The 19843-nt window shown below is 49.6% G+C and overlaps 1 protein-coding gene across 2 annotated transcripts in view; it reads right to left on the reverse strand.

Annotated features, from left to right (window-relative positions):
• Positions 1-4525: 4525 nt before the first annotated feature.
• LOC123725424 (uncharacterized) overlaps positions 4526-19843 on the reverse strand; it is a 31807-nt gene continuing 16489 nt past the window's right edge. The window contains exon 7 of one of the 2 annotated variants that reach the window (XM_082958620.1): positions 4526-5101. In XM_082958620.1, the coding sequence (XP_082814746.1) occupies positions 4993-5101 (109 nt within the window). In that variant the 3' untranslated portion in view covers positions 4526-4992. The remainder of the gene's footprint in view (positions 5102-19843) is intronic. The other variant, XR_014379613.1, reaches the window with a different exon arrangement.

The following is a 19843-nucleotide window of genomic DNA, read 5'->3' on the forward strand; positions in this document are numbered from 1 at the left end:
ATGCTGTTTTCTATGATTGATTTCGCTTAATACTTTGGGATACTGGTGCACTTGTAGTCAGAAAGGCCTTTTTTTTCGTGAAGGCAACAGTACACGATATTCTTCATAACGCATTTCATATTTCGTGGAGCATAAATCACACAGTTTTCTTCATAATGCATTTAGTACCAGTTAAACAGGTTAATGTAGAATAATAAATTATGTTGGTTTACATTTATGGCTCTTCCAAGGCCGTTTTATGATGATTTTTACGGTGTCAATCATGTCAGCGAGTAAGAAATGTCCGTTTCCTAGTAACGACTAGCACTTGAATGCTGTATTATGCTGGCTTCATATTCTCCTGGGACACTGGAAAATGGGAAGCCGTAACTCCGACATAATTGTGTTCAAGTTCTTTTCAAGTCGGAACAATTCTTAAACCAATAGATTTGCAACAACATTTTCTTCGTTTCACACTGTAATTCAAAATTTGAGGTATGAATGTCCTCCTTTAACCAATGCTCTATAATTAACAATGTCTACACTGTATTTCTGATCAATTTGATGTTATTTTAATGGACCATTTTTTGGCCTTTTCTTTCAAAAACAAGGACATTTCTAAATGACCCCAAACTTTTGAACAGCAGTGTAATGACTTATCTAGGATCAGCTTTCTCTCCCCAAGCCGACCAGAAAATAATGGAAAACTGACCCAAGATCAGTACTGTACATAGGCAAATTTCAACCCAATGTAATGCAGAGCGCCTTCCAGCTCGTCAACACAATCTGCTGCAGGGGAGGTTACTTTCTGCGTTGTTCGGCATATCAAATCAAATAAATCACATTTTATTGGTCACATACACATATTTATCAGATGTTATTGTGGGTGTAGAGAAATGCTTGTGTTCCTGGCTCCAACAGTGCAGTAGTATCTAACTATTCACAACAATACACACAAATCTAAGTAAAATAATGTAATTAAGAAATATGTACACATTAGATCGAACAATGTCGGGAGTGACATTGACAAAAAATACAGTAGAATAGAATACAGTACATATGATATGAGTAAAGCAGTATGTAAGCATTATTTAAACATTAAAGTGGCCAGTGATTCTAAGTCTGGTGCAGCAGCCACTAAAGTGCAGGGTTGTGTAACCGAGTGGAAGCCGCCTAGTGATGGCTGTTTAACAGTCTGATGGCCTTGAGATAGAAGCTGTTTTTCAGTCTCTCGGTTCCAGCTTTGATGCACCTGTACTGACCTCGCCTTCTGGATGATAGCAGGGCGAACAGGCAGTGGCTCGAGTGGTTGTTGTCCTTGATGATATTTTTGTCCTTCCTGTGACATCGGGTGCTGTAGGTGTCATGGAGGGCAGGTAGTTTGCCCCTGGTGATGTGTTGGGCAGACTGTACCCCCCTCTGGAGAGCCCTGCGGTTGCGGAAAGTGCACTTGCCTAATCCGGTGGTGATACAGCCCGACAGGATGCTCTCAATTGTGCATCTGTAAAAGTTTGTGAGGGTTTTAGGGGCGAAGCCACATTTATTCAGCCTCCTGAGGTTAAAGAGGCGCTGTTGCGCCTTCTTCACCACACTGTCTGTGTGGGTGGACCATTTCAGATTGTCAGTGATGTGTACGCCGAGGAACTTGAAGCTTTCCACCTTCTCCACTGCTGTCCCGTCGATGTGGATAGGGGGGTGCTCCCTCTGCTGTTTCCTGAAGTCCATGATCATCTCCTTTGTTTTGTTGACATTGAGTGAGAAGTTATTTTCCTGGCACCACACTTCCAGGGCCCTCACCTCAACCCTGTAGGCCGTCTTGTCATTGTTGGTAATCAGGCCTACTACTGTTGTGTCCGCAAACTTGATGATTGAGTTGGAGGCGTGCATGGCCACGCAGTCATGGGTGAACAGGGAGTACAGGAGGGAGCTGAGGACGCACCCTTGTGGGAACCCTGTGACGAGGATCAGCGAAGTGGAGGTGTTGTTTCCTACCTTCCACAACTGGGGGTGGCCCGTCAGGAAGTCCAGGACCCAGTTGCACAGGGCGGGGTTCAGACCCAGGGCCCCGAGCTTAACGATGAGCTTAGAGGGTACTATGGTGTTGAATGTTGAGCTATAGTCAATGAACAGCATTCTTACATAGGTATTCCTCTTGTCCAGATGGGATAAGGCAGTGTGCAGTGAGATGGCGAGTGCATCGTCTGTGGACCTATTGGGGTGGTAAGCAAATTGAAGTGGTTCTAGGGTGTCAGGTAAGGTAGAGGTGATATGATCCTTGACTAGTCTCTCAAAGCAGTTCATGATGACAGAAGTGAGTGCTATGGGGCGATAGTCATATAGTTCAGTTACCTTTGCTTTCTTGGGTACAGGAACAATGGTGGACAACTTGAAACAAGTGGGGACAGCAGACTGGGATAGGGAGAGATTGAATATGTCCGTAAACACATCAGCCAGCTGGTCTGCGCATGCTCTGAGGACACGGCTTGAGATGCCGTCTGGCCCGGCAACCTTGCGAGGGTTAACATGCTTAAATGTCTTACTCAAGTCGGTCACGGAGAAGGAGAGCACACAGTCCTTGGTAGCGGCCGCGTTGGTGGCACTGCGTTAACCTCAAAGCGGGTGTCCCTGTCTGCACATCATGTTTGTGTCCCAAATGGCATTGTATTTCCTAAATAGTGCCCTACTTTTGATCAGGGGCCATAGGACTGTGGTCAAAAGTAGTGTACTTTATAGGGCTGTGGTCTAAAGTAGTGCACTATATAGGCCTGTGTTCTAAAGTAGTGCACTATATAGGGTTGTGGTCAAAAGTAGTGCAGAGAAGAGAAGGAATGTCTTGCACTATATAGGCCTGTGGTCTAAAGTAGTGTACTATATAGGGCTGTGGTAAAAAGTAGTACACTATATAGGTCTGTGGTCTAAAGTAGTACACTATATAGAGCTGTGGTCTAAAGTAGTACACTATATAGGGCTGTGGTCTAAAGTAGTGCACTATATAGGGCTGTGGTAAAAAGTAGTACACTATATAGGGCTGTGGTCTAAAGTAGTGCACTATATAGGGCTGTGGTAAAAAGTAGTACACTATATAGGTCTGTGGTCTAAAGTAGTGCACTATATAGGGCTGTGGTCTAAAGTAGTACACTATATAGGTCTGTGGTCTAAAGTAGTACACTATATAGAGCTGTGGTCTAAAGTAGTACACTATATAGGGCTGTGGTCTAAAGTAGTGCACTATATAGGGCTGTGGTAAAAAGTAGTACACTATATAGGGCTGTGGTCTAAAGTAGTGCACTATATAGGGCTGTGGTAAAAAGTAGTACACTATATAGGTCTGTGGTCTAAAGTAGTGCACTATATAGGCCTGTGGTCTAAAGTAGTGCACTATATAGGCCTGTGGTCTAAAGTAGTGCACTATATAGGGCTGTGGTAAAAAGTAGTACACTATATAGGGCTGTGGTCTAAAGTAGTGCACTATATAGGGCTGTGGTAAAAAGTAGTACACTATATAGGGCTGTGGTCTAAAGTAGTGCACTATATAGGGCTGTGGTAAAAAGTAGTACACTATATAGGTCTGTGGTCTAAGGTAGTGCACTATATAGGGCTGTGGTATAAAGTAGTGCACTATATAGGGCTGTGGTCTAAAGTAGTGCACTATATAGGGCTGTGGTATAAAGTAGTGCATTATATAGGTCTGTGGTCTAAAGTAGTGCACTATATAGGGCTGTGGTCTAAAGTAGTGCACTATATAGGGCTGTGGTCTAAAGTAGTGCACTATATAGGGCTGTGGTCTAAAGTAGTGCACTATATAGGGCTGTGGTCTAAAGTAGTGCACTATATAGGGCTGTGGTCTAAAGTAGTGCACTATATAGGGCTGTGGTCTAAAGTAGTGCACTATATAGGGCTGTGGTCTAAAGTAGTGCACTATATAGGGCTGTGGTCTAAAGTAGTGCACTATATAGGGCTGTGGTCTAAAGTAGTGCACTATATAGGCCTGTGGTCTAAAGTAGTACACTATATAGGGCTGTGGTCTAAAGTAGTACACTATATAGGGCTGTGGTCTAAAGTAGTGCACTATATAGGGCTGTGGTCTAAAGTAGTGCACTATATAGGGCTGTGGTCTAAAGTAGTACACTATATAGGGCTATGGTCTAAAGTAGTGCACTATATAGGGCTGTGGTCTAAAGTAGTGCACTATATAGGGCTGTGGTCTAAAGTAGTGCACTATATAGGGCTGTGGTCTAAAGTAGTACACTATATAGGTCTGTGGTCTAAAGTAGTACACTATATAGGGCTGTGGTCTAAAGTAGTGCACTATATAGGGCTGTGGTCTAAAGTAGTGCACTATATAGGGCTGTGGTCTAAAGTAGTGCACTATATAGGGCTGTGGTCTAAAGTAGTACACTATATAGGGCATTGTCTACAGGTGGACTTTAAATCTTAGTGGTAAAGGTGATCTTTATGTTGCAAATCTTTTCAGACTGGTTAGTTATAAAAGCAACATGTTTCATAGAGCCACGACTGACATGAGGAGATGTACAATAACCAAAGATTCACCTTAGTAATGATTTATTCAATAACACATTCTACAAAACACAGTAACTACATACTGTTCCTAACTGATGTCCTCAGCATTAGGAAAGACAGAGGAGAAGAAAAGAACCCTTAAATGGTATTATAGACCAGCATTATGATTATAATGTTGTGTCCATATAACTTGACAAACATTCAGTTCTAATCTGGGTTGATACTTTGGATCATTGTTCTCAAACTGATCTTGAGTTTTCAAGTCAAAACATAAATACAAATCAACTTTCAAGTGAGCCTCCGCTATGTGAAGACTGTTACCCATGAGCCTTTGGGGGCGTTGGGATGATGGTTCGCTGTAGGTCCCAATTGGCACCTTGTTCCCTATATAGTGTACTACTGTTGACCAGAGGCTTATTCCCTATAGTATCTATGGGCCCAGGTCAAAAGTAGGGCACTATATAGGGAATAGGGTGCTATTTGGAAGGCACTCTAGATCTCAGAGCGTCGTGGGGGGAAGACGCGGCGTGGGGGAGGCCTCGCTGTCTTGTTGCCACGGCGAAGAGACTCTAGCTCCCGATGGGTAGCCATCACTACCCGACTGAAAGAGAAAGGGATGAAGGAGGGAGAGATAGAGATGGAGGGAGGAAGAGATGCATTGGGAGAGAGCGATATTATTTTCACTTGCTATTTGTCTGTTTTTACTACTACTTACAAAACATCTGATCACCACTGTCATGCAAATGTAGTTGGTTTGATCTTGAGAGAGGTGTGAGATTGCTTTAGGCAATGTAAACATGTGTTTCCTATGCCAATAATGCCCTTTGAATTGAATTGAAATTGAATTGAGATCAAAGAGAGAGCATAGCAAGATCTCTCTTCGTGACGACTCCCCCATCCTGAGTCAGTCTGAACACACCTCTTCAAACTGTCCTGCAGACGAGGATAGTCCCCCCCCCCCCCCAGCACTGAACACACCCAGGTCCCACAACTGCACTGCTCCTCCATCATTGAGAGGGATGAATTCACAGAGCTGAAGAGAGACATGGTGGAGCTCAGAGAGCTAGTCCACACAATCCAGACAGAACAAACCCACAAAACAGACCAGCACAACAACACTCCCCCAACAAGACCCGGAGGTGGAGATGTACGGACGTCTGAGAGAGCTGGCTGCTCTACGGACTGAGGTGAGAACTTAAAGAGAAGGGAGAGGAACACATGGTACAGCTAACAGTAGTGAAGGAGGGAGAGGAACACATGGTACAGCTAACAGTAGTGAAGGAGGAGGGAGAGGCACACATGGTACAGCTAACAGTAGTGAAGGAGGATGGAGAGGACACATGGTACAGCTAACAGTAGTGAAGGAGGGAGAGGAACACATGGTACAGCTAACAGTAGTGAAGGAGGATGGAGAGGACACATGGTACAGCTAACAGTAGTGAAGGAGGAAGGAGAGGAACACGTGGTACAGCTAACAGTAGTGAAGGAGGAAGGAGAGGAACACGTGGTACAGCTAACAGTAGTGAAGAAGGAGGGAGAGGAACATGTGGTACAGCTAACAGCAGTGAAGGAGGAGGGAGAGGAACATGTGGTACAGCTAACAGTAGTGAAGGAGGAAGGAGAGGAACACGTGGTACAGCTAACAGTAGTGAAGGAGGAAGGAGAGGAACACGTGGTACAGCTAACAGTAGTGAAGAAGGAGGGAGAGGAACATGTGGTACAGCTAACAGCAGTGAAGGAGGGAGAGGGACACGTGGTACAGCTAACAGTAGTGAAGGAGGGAGAGGCACAAGTGGTACAGCTAACAGCAGTGAAGGAGGGAGAGGTAGACGTGGTACAGCTAACAGTAGTGAAGGAGGGAGAGGTAGACGTGGTACAGCTAACAGTAGTGAAGAAGGAGGGAGAGGAAAACGTGGTACAGCTAACAGCAGTGAAGGAGGAGGGAGAGGAACACGTGGTACAGCTAACAGTAGTGAAGAAGGAGGGAGAGGGACACGTGGTACAGCTAACAGTAGTGAAGGAGGAGGGAGAGGAACACGTGGTACAGCTAACAGTAGTGAAGGAGGAGGGAGACAAACACGTGGTACAGCTAACAGTAGTGAAGGATGAGGGAGTGTAACACGTGGTACAGCTAACAGCAGTGAAGCAGGAGGGAGAGGAACATGTGGTACAGCTAACAGCAGTGAAGGAGGAGGGAGAGGAACACGTGGTACAGCTAACAGTAGTGAAGGAGGAAGGAGAGGAACACGTGGTACAGCTAACAGTAGTGAAGAAGGAGGGAGAGGTACATGTGGTACAGCTAACAGCAGTGAAGGAGGGAGAGGCACAAGTGGTACAGCTAACAGCAGTGAAGGAGGGAGAGGCACACGTGGTACAGCTAACAGCAGTGAAGAAGAAGGGAGAGGAACACGTGGTACAGCTAACAGTAGTGAAGAAGGAGGGAGAGGAAAACGTGGTACAGCTAACAGCAGTGAAGGAGGAGGGAGAGGAACACGTGGTACAGCTAACAGTACTGAAGGAGGTGGGAGAGGAACACGTGGTACAGCTAACAGCAGTGAAGAAGGAGGGAGAGGAACACGTGGTACAGCTAACAGCAGTGAAGGAGGGAGAGGAACACGTGGTACAGCTAACAGTAGTGAAGGAGGGAGAGGAACACGTGGTACAGCTAACAGTAGTGAAGAAGGAGGGAGAGGTACACGTGGTACAGCTAACAGTAGTGAAGGAGGAGGGAGACAAACACGTGGTACAGCTAACAGTAGTGAAGGAGGAGGGAGAGGAACACGTGGTACAGCTAACAGTAGTGAAGAATGAGGGAGAGGAACACGTGGTACAGCTAACAGTAGTGAAGAAGAAGGGAGAGGAACACGTGGTACAGCTAACAGTAGTGAAGAAGGAGGGAGAGGAACATGTGGTACAGCTAACAGCAGTGAAGGAGGGAGAGGAACACGTGGTACAGCTAACAGTAGTGAAGGAGGAGGGAGAGGTAGACGTGGTACAGCTAACAGTAGTGAAGGAGGGAGAGGCACACGTGGTACAGCTAACAGCAGTGAAGGAGGGAGAGGAACACGTGGTACATCTAACAGTAGTGAAGAAGGAGGGAGAGGGACACATGGTACCGCTAACAGCAGTGAAGGAGGAGGGAGAGGAACACGTGGTACAGCTAACAGCAGTGAAGAAGGAGGGAGAGGCACACGTGGTACAGCTAACAGCAGTGAAGGAGGGAGAGGCACACGTGGTACAGCTAACAGTACTGAAGGAGGTGGGAGGGGAACACGTGGTACAGCTAACAGCAGTGAAGAAGGAGGGAGAGGAACACGTGGTACAGCTAACAGTAGTGAAGAAGGAGGGAGAGGTACACGTGGTACAGCTAACAGTATTGAAGGAGGAGGGAGACAAACACGTGGTACAGCTAACAGTAGTGAAGGAGGAGGGAGAGGAACACGTGGTACAGCTAACAGTAGTGAAGAATGAGGGAGAGGAACACGTGGTACAGCTAACAGTAGTGAAGAAGAAGGGAGAGGTACACGTGGTACAGCTAACAGTAGTGAAGAAGGAGGGAGAGGAACACGTGGTACAGCTAACAGCAGTGAAGGAGGGAGAGGAACACGTGGTACAGCTAACAGTAGTGAAGGAGGAGGGAGAGGTAGACGTGGTACAGCTAACAGTACTGAAGGAGAAGGGAGAGGAACACGTGGTACATCTAACAGTAGTGAAGGAGGAGGGAGAGGGACACATGGTACCGCTAACAGCAGTGAAGGAGGAGGGAGAGGAACACGTGGTACAGCTAACAGCAGTGAAGAAGGAGGGAGAGGCACACGTGGTACAGCTAAAAGCAGTGAAGGAGGGAGAGGAACACGTGGTACAGCTAACAGCAGTGAAGGAGGGAGAGGAACACGTGGTACAGCTAACAGCAGTGAAGGAGGGAGAGGCACACGTGGTACAGCAAACAGCAGTGAAGGAGGGAGAGGGCAACGTGGTACAGCTAACAGCAGTGAAGGAGGAGGGAGAGGAACACGTGGTACAGCTAACAGCAGTGAAGTAGGGAGAGGAACACGTGGTACAGCTAACAGTAGTGAAGAAGGAGGGAGAGGAACATGTGGTACAGCTAACAGCAGTGAAGGAGGAGGGAGAGGAACACGTGGTACAGCTAACAGTAGTGAAGAAGGAGGGAGAGGTACACGTGGTACAGCTAACAGTAGTGAAGAAGGAGGGAGAGGAACACGTGGTACAGCTAACAGCAGTGAAGAAGGAGGGAGAGGTACACGTGGTACAGCTAACAGCAGTGAAGAAGGAGGGAGAGGAACACGTGGTACAGCTAACAGCAGTGAAGGAGGGAGAGGAACACGTGGTACAGCTAACAGTAGTGAAGGAGGGAGAGGAACACGTGGTACAGCTAACAGTAGTGAAGAAGGAGGGAGAGGTACACGTGGTACAGCTAACAGTAGTGAAGGAGGAGGGAGACAAACACGTGGTACAGCTAACAGTAGTGAAGGAGGAGGGAGAGGAACACGTGGTACAGCTAACAGTAGTGAAGAATGAGGGAGAGGAACACGTGGTACAGCTAACAGTAGTGAAGAAGAAGGGAGAGGAACACGTGGTACAGCTAACAGTAGTGAAGAAGGAGGGAGAGGAACATGTGGTACAGCTAACAGCAGTGAAGGAGGGAGAGGAACACGTGGTACAGCTAACAGTAGTGAAGGAGGAGGGAGAGGTAGACGTGGTACAGCTAACAGTAGTGAAGGAGGGAGAGGCACACGTGGTACAGCTAACAGCAGTGAAGGAGGGAGAGGAACACGTGGTACATCTAACAGTAGTGAAGAAGGAGGGAGAGGGACACATGGTACCGCTAACAGCAGTGAAGGAGGAGGGAGAGGAACACGTGGTACAGCTAACAGCAGTGAAGAAGGAGGGAGAGGCACACGTGGTACAGCTAACAGCAGTGAAGGAGGGAGAGGCACACGTGGTACAGCTAACAGTACTGAAGGAGGTGGGAGAGGAACACGTGGTACAGCTAACAGCAGTGAAGAAGGAGGGAGAGGTACACGTGGTACAGCTAACAGTAGTGAAGAAGGAGGGAGAGGTACACGTGGTACAGCTAACAGTATTGAAGGAGGAGGGAGACAAACACGTGGTACAGCTAACAGTAGTGAAGGAGGAGGGAGAGGAACACGTGGTACAGCTAACAGTAGTGAAGAATGAGGGAGAGGAACACGTGGTACAGCTAACAGTAGTGAAGAAGAAGGGAGAGGTACACGTGGTACAGCTAACAGTAGTGAAGAAGGAGGGAGAGGAACACGTGGTACAGCTAACAGCAGTGAAGGAGGGAGAGGAACACGTGGTACAGCTAACAGTAGTGAAGGAGGAGGGAGAGGTAGACGTGGTACAGCTAACAGTACTGAAGGAGAAGGGAGAGGAACACGTGGTACATCTAACAGTAGTGAAGGAGGAGGGAGAGGGACACATGGTACCGCTAACAGCAGTGAAGGAGGAGGGAGAGGAACACGTGGTACAGCTAACAGCAGTGAAGAAGGAGGGAGAGGCACACGTGGTACAGCTAAAAGCAGTGAAGGAGGGAGAGGAACACGTGGTACAGCTAACAGCAGTGAAGGAGGGAGAGGAACACGTGGTACAGCTAACAGCAGTGAAGGAGGGAGAGGCACACGTGGTACAGCAAACAGCAGTGAAGGAGGGAGAGGGCAACGTGGTACAGCTAACAGCAGTGAAGGAGGAGGGAGAGGAACACGTGGTACAGCTAACAGCAGTGAAGTAGGGAGAGGAACACGTGGTACAGCTAACAGTAGTGAAGAAGGAGGGAGAGGAACATGTGGTACAGCTAACAGCAGTGAAGGAGGAGGGAGAGGAACACGTGGTACAGCTAACAGTAGTGAAGAAGGAGGGAGAGGTACACGTGGTACAGCTAACAGTAGTGAAGAAGGAGGGAGAGGTACACATGGTACAGCTAACAGCAGTGAAGGAGGAGGGAGAGGAACACGTGGTACAGCTAACAGTAGTGAAGGAGGAGGGAGAGGAACACGTGGTACAGCTAACAGTAGTGAAGGAGGAGGGAGAGGAACACGTGGTACAGCTAACAGTAGTGAAGAAGGAGGGGGAGGCACACGTGGTACAGCTAACAGTAGTGAAGGAGGGAGAGGAATACGTGGTACAGCTAACAGTAGTGAAGAAGGAGGGAGAGGGACACGTGGTACAGCTAACAGTAGTGAAGGAGGGAGAGGTACATGTGGTACAGCTAACAGCAGTGAAGGAGGGAGAGGAACACGTGGTACAGCTAACAGTAGTGAAGGAGGAGGGAGAGGAACACGTGGTACAGCTAACAGTAGTGAAGGAGGAGGGAGACAAACACGTGGTACAGCTAACAGTAGTGAAGGAGGAGGGAGAGGAACACGTGGTACAGCTAACAGCAGTGAAGAAGGAGGGAGAGGAACACGTGGTACAGCTAACAGTAGTGAAGGAGGAAGGAGAGGAACACGTGGTACAGCTAACAGTAGTGAAGAAGGAGGGAGAGGAACACATGGTACAGCTAACAGCAGTGAAGGAGGGAGAGGAACACGTGGTACAGCTAACAGCAGTGAAGGAGGGAGAGGCACAAGTAGTACAGCTAACAGTAGTGAAGAAGGAGGGAGAGGAAAACGTGGTACAGCTAACAGCAGTGAAGGAGGAGGGAGAGGAACACGTGGTACAGCTAACAGTACTGAAGGAGGTGGGAGAGGAACACGTGGTACAGCTAACAGCAGTGAAGAAGGAGGGAGAGGAACATGTGGTACAGCTAACAGCAGTGAAGGAGGGAGAGGCACACATGGTACAGCTAACAGTAGTTAAGGAGGGAGAGGTACACGTGGTACAGCTAACAGTAGTGAAGAAGGAGGGAGAGGAACACGTGGTACAGCTAACAGTAGTGAAGGAGGAGGGAGACAAACACGTGGTACAGCTAACAGTAGTGAAGGAGGAGGGAGAGGGACACGTGGTACAGCTAACAGTAGTGAAGAATGAGGGAGAGGAACACGTGGTACAGCTAACAGTAGTGAAGAAGAAGGGAGAGGAACATGTGGTACAGCTAACAGTAGTGAAGAAGGAGGGAGAGGGACACATGGTACTGCTAACAGCAGTGAAGGAGGAGGGAGAGGAACACGTGGTACAGCTAACAGCAGTGAAGAAGGAGGGAGAGGCACACGTGGTACAGCTAACAGCAGTGAAGGAGGAGGGAGAGGAACACGTGGTACAGCTAACAGCAGTGAAGGAGGGAGAGGATCACGTGGTACAGCAAACAGCAGTGAAGGAGGGAGAGGAACACGTGGTACAGCTAACAGCAGTGAAGGAGGAGGGAGAGGCACACGTGGTACAGCTAACAGCAGTGAAGGAGGGAGAGGAACACGTGGTACAGCTAACAGTAGTGAAGAAGGAGGGAGAGGAACACATGGTACCGCTAACAGCAGTGAAGGAGGAGGGAGAGGAACACATGGTACAGCTAACAGCAGTGAAGAAGGAGGGAGAGGGACACATGGTACAGCTAACAGCAGTGAAGGAGGGAGAGGAACACGTGGTACAGCAAACAGCAGTGAAGGAGGGAGAGGAACACGTGGTACAGCTAACAGCAGTGAAGGAGGAGGGAGAAGCATACGTGGTACAGCAAACAGCAGTAAAGGAGGGAGAGGGTCACGTGGTACAGCTAACAGTACTGAAGGAGGAGGGAGAGGAACACGTGGTACAGCTAACAGTAGTGAAGAAGGAGGGAGAGGAACACGTGGTACAGCTAACAGCAGTGAAGGAGGAGGGAGAGGAACACGTGGTACAGCTAACAGCAGTGAAGGAGGGAGAGGAACACGTGGTACAGCTAACAGTAGTGAAGAAGGAGGGAGAGGTACACATGGTACCGCTAACAGCAGTGAAGGAGGAGGGAGAGGAACACATGGTACAGCTAACAGCAGTGAAGAAGGAGGGAGAGGCACACGTGGTACAGCAATCAGCAGTAAAGGAGGGAGAGGATCACGTGGTACAGCTAACAGTACTGAAGGAGGAGGGAGAGGAACACGTGGTACAGCTAACAGTAGTGAAGAAGGAGGGAGAGGAACACGTGGTACAGCTAACAGCAGTGAAGGAGGAGGGAGAGGCACACGTGGTACAGCTAACAGTAGTGAAGAAGGAGGGAGAGGGACACATGGTACCGCTAACAGCAGTGAAGAAGGAGGGAGAGGAACACGTGGTACAGCTAACAGCAGTGAAGAAGGAGGGAGAGGCACACGTGGTACAGCTAACAGCAGTGAAGGAGGGAGAGGAACACGTGGTACAGCTAACAGCAGTGAAGGAGGGAGAGGTACACGTGGTACAGCAAACAGCAGTGAAAGCGGAGAGGAACACGTGGTACAGCTAACAGCAGTGAAGGAGGAGGGAGAGGCACACGTGGTACAGCTAACAGCAGTGAAGGAGGGAGAGGAACACTTGGTACAGCTAACAGTAGTGAAGAAGGAGGGAGAGGAACACATGGTACCGCTAACAGCAGTGAAGGAGGAGGGAGAGGAACACATGGTACAGCTAACAGCAGTGAAGAAGGAGGGAGAGGACCACGTGGTACAGCTAACAGCATTAAAGGAGGGAGAGGGTCACGTGGTACAGCTAACAGTACTGAAGGAGGAGGGAGAGGAACACGTGGTACAGCTAACAGTAGTGAAGAAGGAGGGAGAGCAACACGTGGTACAGCTAACAGCAGTGAAGGAGGAGGGAGAGGCACACGTGGTACAGCTAACAGCAGTGAAGGAGGGAGAGGAACACGTGGTACAGCTAACAGTAGTGAAGAAGGAGGGAGAGGTACACATGGTACCGCTAACAGCAGTGAAGGAGGAGGGAGAGGAACACATGGTACAGCTAACAGCAGTGAAGAAGTAGGGAGAGGCACAAGTGGTACAGCAAACAGCAGTAAAGGAGGGAGAGGATCACGTGGTACAGCTAACAGTACTGAAGGAGGAGGGAGAGGAACACGTGGTACAGCTAACAGTAGTGAAGAAGGAGGGAGAGGAACACGTGGTACAGCTAACAGCAGTGAAGGAGGAGGGAGAGGCACACGTGGTACAGCTAACAGTAGTGAAGAAGGAGGGAGAGGAACACGTGGTACAGCTAACAGTAGTGAAGAAGGAGGGAGAGGAACACATGGTACAGCTAACAGCAGTGAAGGAGTGAGAGGAACACGTGGTACAGCTAACAGTAGTGAAGGAAGAGGGAGAGAAACACGTGGTACAGCTAACAGCAGTGAAGGAGGAGGGAGAGGAACATGTGGTACAGCTAACAGCAGTGAAGGAGGGAGAGGAACACATGGTACAGCTAACAGTAGTGACGAAGGAGGGAGAGGAACACGTGGTACAGCTAACAGCAGTGAAGGAGGAGGGAGAGGAACACGTGGTACAGCTAACAGTAGTGAAGAAGGAGGGAGAGGAACACGTGGTACAGCTAACAGTAGTGAAGAAGGAGGGAGAGGAACACATGGTACAGCTAACAGCAGTGAAGGAGGGAGAGGAACACACGGGGTACAGCTAACAGTAGTGAAGAAGGAGGGAGAGGCACACGTGGTACAGCTAACAGTAGTGAAGGAGGAGGGAGAGGGACACGTGGTACAGCTAACAGCAGTGAAGGAGGAGGGAGAGGAACACATGGTACAGCTAACAGTAGTGAAGAAGGAGGGAGAGGCACACGTGGTACAGCTAACAGTAGTGAAGGAGGGAGAGGAACACGTGGTACAGCTAACAGTAGTGAAGAAGGAGGGAGAGGGACACGTGGTACAGCTAACAGTAGTGAAGGAGGGAGAGGAACATGTGGTACAGCTAACAGCAGTGAAGGAGGGAGAGGGACACGTGGTACAGCTAACAGCAGTGAAGGAGGAGGGAGAGGAACACATGGTACAGCTAACAGTAGTGAAGAAGGAGGGAGAGGAACACGTTGTACAGCTAACAGTAGTGAAGAAGGAGGGAGAGGAACACATGGTACAGCTAACAGCAGTGAAGGAGGGAGAGGAACACGTGGTACAGCAAACAGCAGTGAAGGAGGGAGAGGAACACGTGGTACAGCTAACAGCAGTGAAGGAGGAGGGAGAAGCATACGTGGTACAGCAAACAGCAGTAAAGGAGGGAGAGGGTCACGTGGTACAGCTAACAGTACTGAAGGAGGAGGGAGAGGAACACGTGGTACAGCTAACAGTAGTGAAGAAGGAGGGAGAGGAACACGTGGTACAGCTAACAGCAGTGAAGGAGGAGGGAGAGGAACACGTGGTACAGCTAACAGCAGTGAAGGAGGGAGAGGAACACGTGGTACAGCTAACAGTAGTGAAGAAGGAGGGAGAGGTACACATGGTACCGCTAACAGCAGTGAAGGAGGAGGGAGAGGAACACATGGTACAGCTAACAGCAGTGAAGAAGGAGGGAGAGGCACACGTGGTACAGCAAACAGCAGTAAAGGAGGGAGAGGATCACGTGGTACAGCTAACAGTACTGAAGGAGGAGGGAGAGGAACACGTGGTACAGCTAACAGTAGTGAAGAAGGAGGGAGAGGAACACGTGGTACAGCTAACAGCAGTGAAGGAGGAGGGAGAGGCACACGTGGTACAGCTAACAGTAGTGAAGAAGGAGGGAGAGGGACACATGGTACCGCTAACAGCAGTGAAGGAGGAGGGAGAGGTACACGTGGTACAGCTAACAGCAGTGAAGAAGGAGGGAGAGGCACACGTGGTACAGCTAACAGCAGTGAAGGAGGGAGAGGAACACGTGGTACAGCTAACAGCAGTGAAGGAGGGAGAGGAACACGTGGTACAGCAAACAGCAGTGAAGGAGGGAGAGGAACACGTGGTACAGCTAACAGCAGTGAAGGAGGAGGGAGAGGCACACGTGGTACAGCTAACAGCAGTGAAGGAGGGAGAGGAACACTTGGTACAGGTAACAGTAGTGAAGAAGGAGGGAGAGGAACACATGGTACCGCTAACAGCAGTGAAGGAGGAGGGAGAGGAACACATGGTACAGCTAACAGCAGTGAAGAAGGAGGGAGAGGAACACGTGGTACAGCTAACAGCAGTAAAGGAGGGAGAGGGTCACGTGGTACAGCTAACAGTACTGAAGGAGGAGGGAGAGGAACACGTGGTACAGCTAACAGTAGTGAAGAAGGAGGGAGAGCAACACGTGGTACAGCTAACAGCAGTGAAGGAGGAGGGAGAGGCACACGTGGTACAGCTAACAGCAGTGAAGGAGGGAGAGGAACACGTGGTACAGCTAACAGTAGTGAAGAAGGAGGGAGAGGTACACATGGTACCGCTAACAGCAGTGAAGGAGGAGGGAGAGGAACACATGGTACAGCTAAATGCAGTGAAGAAGGAGGGAGAGGCACACGTGGTACAGCAAACAGCAGTAAAGGAGGGAGAGGATCACGTGGTACAGCTAACAGTACTGAAGGAGGAGGGAGAGGAACACGTGGTACAGCTAACAGTAGTGAAGAAGGAGGGAGAGGAACACGTGGTACAGCTAACAGCAGTGAAGGAGGAGGGAGAGGCACACGTGGTACAGCTAACAGTAGTGAAGAAGGAGGGAGAGGAACACGTGGTACAGCTAACAGTAGTGAAGAAGGAGGGAGAGGAACACATGGTACAGCTAACAGCAGTGAAGGAGGGAGAGGAACACGTGGTACAGCTAACAGTAGTGAAGGAAGAGGGAGAGAAACACGTGGTACAGCTAACAGCAGTGAAGGAGGAGGGAGAGGAACACGTGGTACAGCTAACAGCAGTGAAGGAGGGAGAGGAACACATGGTACCGCTAACAGTAGTGAAGAAGGAGGGAGAGGAACACGTGGTACAGCTAACAGCAGTGAAGGAGGAGGGAGAGGAACACGTGGTACAGCTAACAGTAGTGAAGAAGGAGGGAGAGGAACACGTGGTACAGCTAACAGTAGTGAAGAAGGAGGGAGAGGAACACATGGTACAGCTAACAGCAGTGAAGGAGGGAGAGGAACACACGGGGTACAGCTAACAGTAGTGAAGGAGGAGGGAGAGGCACACGTGGTACAGCTAACAGTAGTGAAGGAGGAGGGAGAGGGACACGTGGTACAGCTAACAGCAGTGAAGGAGGAGGGAGAGGAACACATGGTACAGCTAACAGTAGTGAAGAAGGAGGGAGAGGCACACGTGGTACAGCTAACAGTAGTGAAGGAGGGAGAGGAACACGTGGTACAGCTAACAGTAGTGAAGAAGGAGGGAGAGGGACACGTGGTACAGCTAACAGTAGTGAAGGAGGGAGAGGAACATGTGGTACAGCTAACAGCAGTGAAGGAGGGAGAGGGACACGTGGTACAGCTAACAGCAGTGAAGGAGGAGGGAGAGGAACACGTGGTACAGCTAACAGTAGTGAAGAAGGAGGGAGAGGAACACGTTGTACAGCTAACAGTAGTGAAGAAGGAGGGAGAGGAACACATGGTACAGCTAACAGCAGTGAAGGAGGGAGAGGAACACGTGGTACAGCTAACAGTAGTGAAGGAGGGAGAGGAACACGTGGTACAGCTAACAGTAGTGAAGGAGGAGGGAGAGGAACACGTGGTACAGCTAACAGTAGTGAAGAAGGAGGGAGAGGGACACGTGGTACAGCTAACAGTAGTGAAGAAGGAGGGAGAGGAACACATGGTACAGCTAACAGCAGTGAAGGAGGGAGAGGAACACGTCGTACAGCTAACAGTAGTGAAGGAGGAGGGAGAGGGACACGTGGTACAGCTAACAGTACTGAAGGAGGAGGGAGAGGAACACGTGGTACATCTAACAGTAGTGAAGAAGGAGGGAGAGGGACACATGGTACCGCTAACAGCAGTGAAGTAGGAGGGAGAGGAACACGTGGTACAGCTAACAGTAGTGAAGAATGAGGGAGAGGGACACGTGGTACAGCTAACAGTAGTGAAGAAGGAGGGAGAGGAACACATGGTACAGCTAACAGCAGTGAAGGAGGGAGAGGAACACGTCGTACAGCTAACAGTAGTGAAGGAGGAGGGAGAGGCACACGTGGTACAGCTAACAGTACTGAAGGAGGAGGGAGAGGAACACGTGGTACATCTAACAGTAGTGAAGAAGGAGGGAGAGGGACACATGGTACCGCTAACAGCAGTGAAGGAGGAGGGAGAGGGACACGTGGTACAGCTAACAGCAGTGAAGAAGGAGGGAGAGGTAGACGTGGTACAGCTAACAGCAGTGAAGGAGGGAGAGGCACACATGGTACAGCTAACAGTAGTGAAGGAGGAGGGAGAGGAACACGTGGTACAGCTAACAGCAGTGAAGGAGGAGGGAGAGGAACACATGGTACAGCTAACAGTAGTGAAGAAGGAGGGAGAGGCACACGTGGTACAGCTAACAGTAGTGAAGGAGGGAGAGGAACACGTGGTACAGCTAACAGTAGTGAAGAAGGAGGGAGAGGCACACGTGGTACAGCTAACAGTAGTGAAGGAGGGAGAGGAACATGTGGTACACCTAACAGCAGTGAAGGAGGGAGAGGGACACGTGGTACAGCTAACAGTAGTGAAGGAGGGAGAGGTACATGTGGTACAGCTAACAGCAGTGAAGGAGGGAGAGGAACACGTGGTACAGCTAACAGTAGTGAAGGAGGAGGGAGAGGAACACGTGGTACAGCTAACAGTAGTGAAGGAGGAGGGAGACAAACACGTGGTACAGCTAACAGTAGTGAAGGAGGAGGGAGAGGAACACGTGGTACAGCTAACAGCAGTGAAGAAGGAGGGAGAGGAACACGTGGTACAGCTAACAGTAGTGAAGGAGGAAGGAGAGGAACACGTGGTACAGCTAACAGTAGTGAAGAAGGAGGGAGAGGAACACATGGTACAGCTAACAGCAGTGAAGGAGGGAGAGGAACACGTGGTACAGCTAACAGCAGTGAAGGAGGGAGAGGCACAAGTAGTACAGCTAACAGTAGTGAAGAAGGAGGGAGAGGAAAACGTGGTACAGCTAACAGCAGTGAAGGAGGAGGGAGAGGAACACGTGGTACAGCTAACAGTACTGAAGGAGGTGGGAGAGGAACACGTGGTACAGCTAACAGCAGTGAAGAAGGAGGGAGAGGAACATGTGGTACAGCTAACAGCAGTGAAGGAGGGAGAGGCACACATGGTACAGCTAACAGTAGTTAAGGAGGGAGAGGTACACGTGGTACAGCTAACAGTAGTGAAGAAGGAGGGAGAGGAACACGTGGTACAGCTAACAGTAGTGAAGGAGGAGGGAGACAAACACGTGGTACAGCTAACAGTAGTGAAGGAGGAGGGAGAGGGACACGTGGTACAGCTAACAGTAGTGAAGAATGAGGGAGAGGAACACGTGGTACAGCTAACAGTAGTGAAGAAGAAGGGAGAGGAACATGTGGTACAGCTAACAGTAGTGAAGAAGGAGGGAGAGGGACACATGGTACCGCTAACAGCAGTGAAGGAGGAGGGAGAGGAACACGTGGTACAGCTAACAGCAGTGAAGAAGGAGGGAGAGGCACACGTGGTACAGCTAACAGCAGTGAAGGAGGAGGGAGAGGAACACGTGGTACAGCTAACAGCAGTGAAGGAGGGAGAGGATCACGTGGTACAGCAAACAGCAGTGAAGGAGGGAGAGGAACACGTGGTACAGCTAACAGCAGTGAAGGAGGAGGGAGAGGCACACGTGGTACAGCTAACAGCAGTGAAGGAGGGAGAGGAACACGTGGTACAGCTAACAGTAGTGAAGAAGGAGGGAGAGGAACACATGGTACCGCTAACAGCAGTGAAGGAGGAGGGAGAGGAACACATGGTACAGCTAACAGCAGTGAAGAAGGAGGGAGAGGGACACATGGTACAGCTAACAGCAGTGAAGGAGGGAGAGGAACACGTGGTACAGCAAACAGCAGTGAAGGAGGGAGAGGAACACGTGGTACAGCTAACAGCAGTGAAGGAGGAGGGAGAAGCATACGTGGTACAGCAAACAGCAGTAAAGTAGGGAGAGGGTCACGTGGTACAGCTAACAGTACTGAAGGAGGAGGGAGAGGAACACGTGGTACAGCTAACAGTAGTGAAGAAGGAGGGAGAGGAACACGTGGTACAGCTAACAGCAGTGAAGGAGGAGGGAGAGGAACACGTGGTACAGCTAACAGCAGTGAAGGAGGGAGAGGAACACGTGGTACAGCTAACAGTAGTGAAGAAGGAGGGAGAGGTACACATGGTACCGCTAACAGCAGTGAAGGAGGAGGGAGAGGAACACATGGTACAGCTAACAGCAGTGAAGAAGGAGGGAGAGGCACACGTGGTACAGCAATCAGCAGTAAAGGAGGGAGAGGATCACGTGGTACAGCTAACAGTA

Source organism: Salmo salar, chromosome 12, assembly GCF_965601325.2.
Source record: "Salmo salar chromosome 12, fSalSal1, whole genome shotgun sequence".
Taxonomy (NCBI): Eukaryota; Metazoa; Chordata; class Actinopteri; order Salmoniformes; family Salmonidae; genus Salmo; species Salmo salar.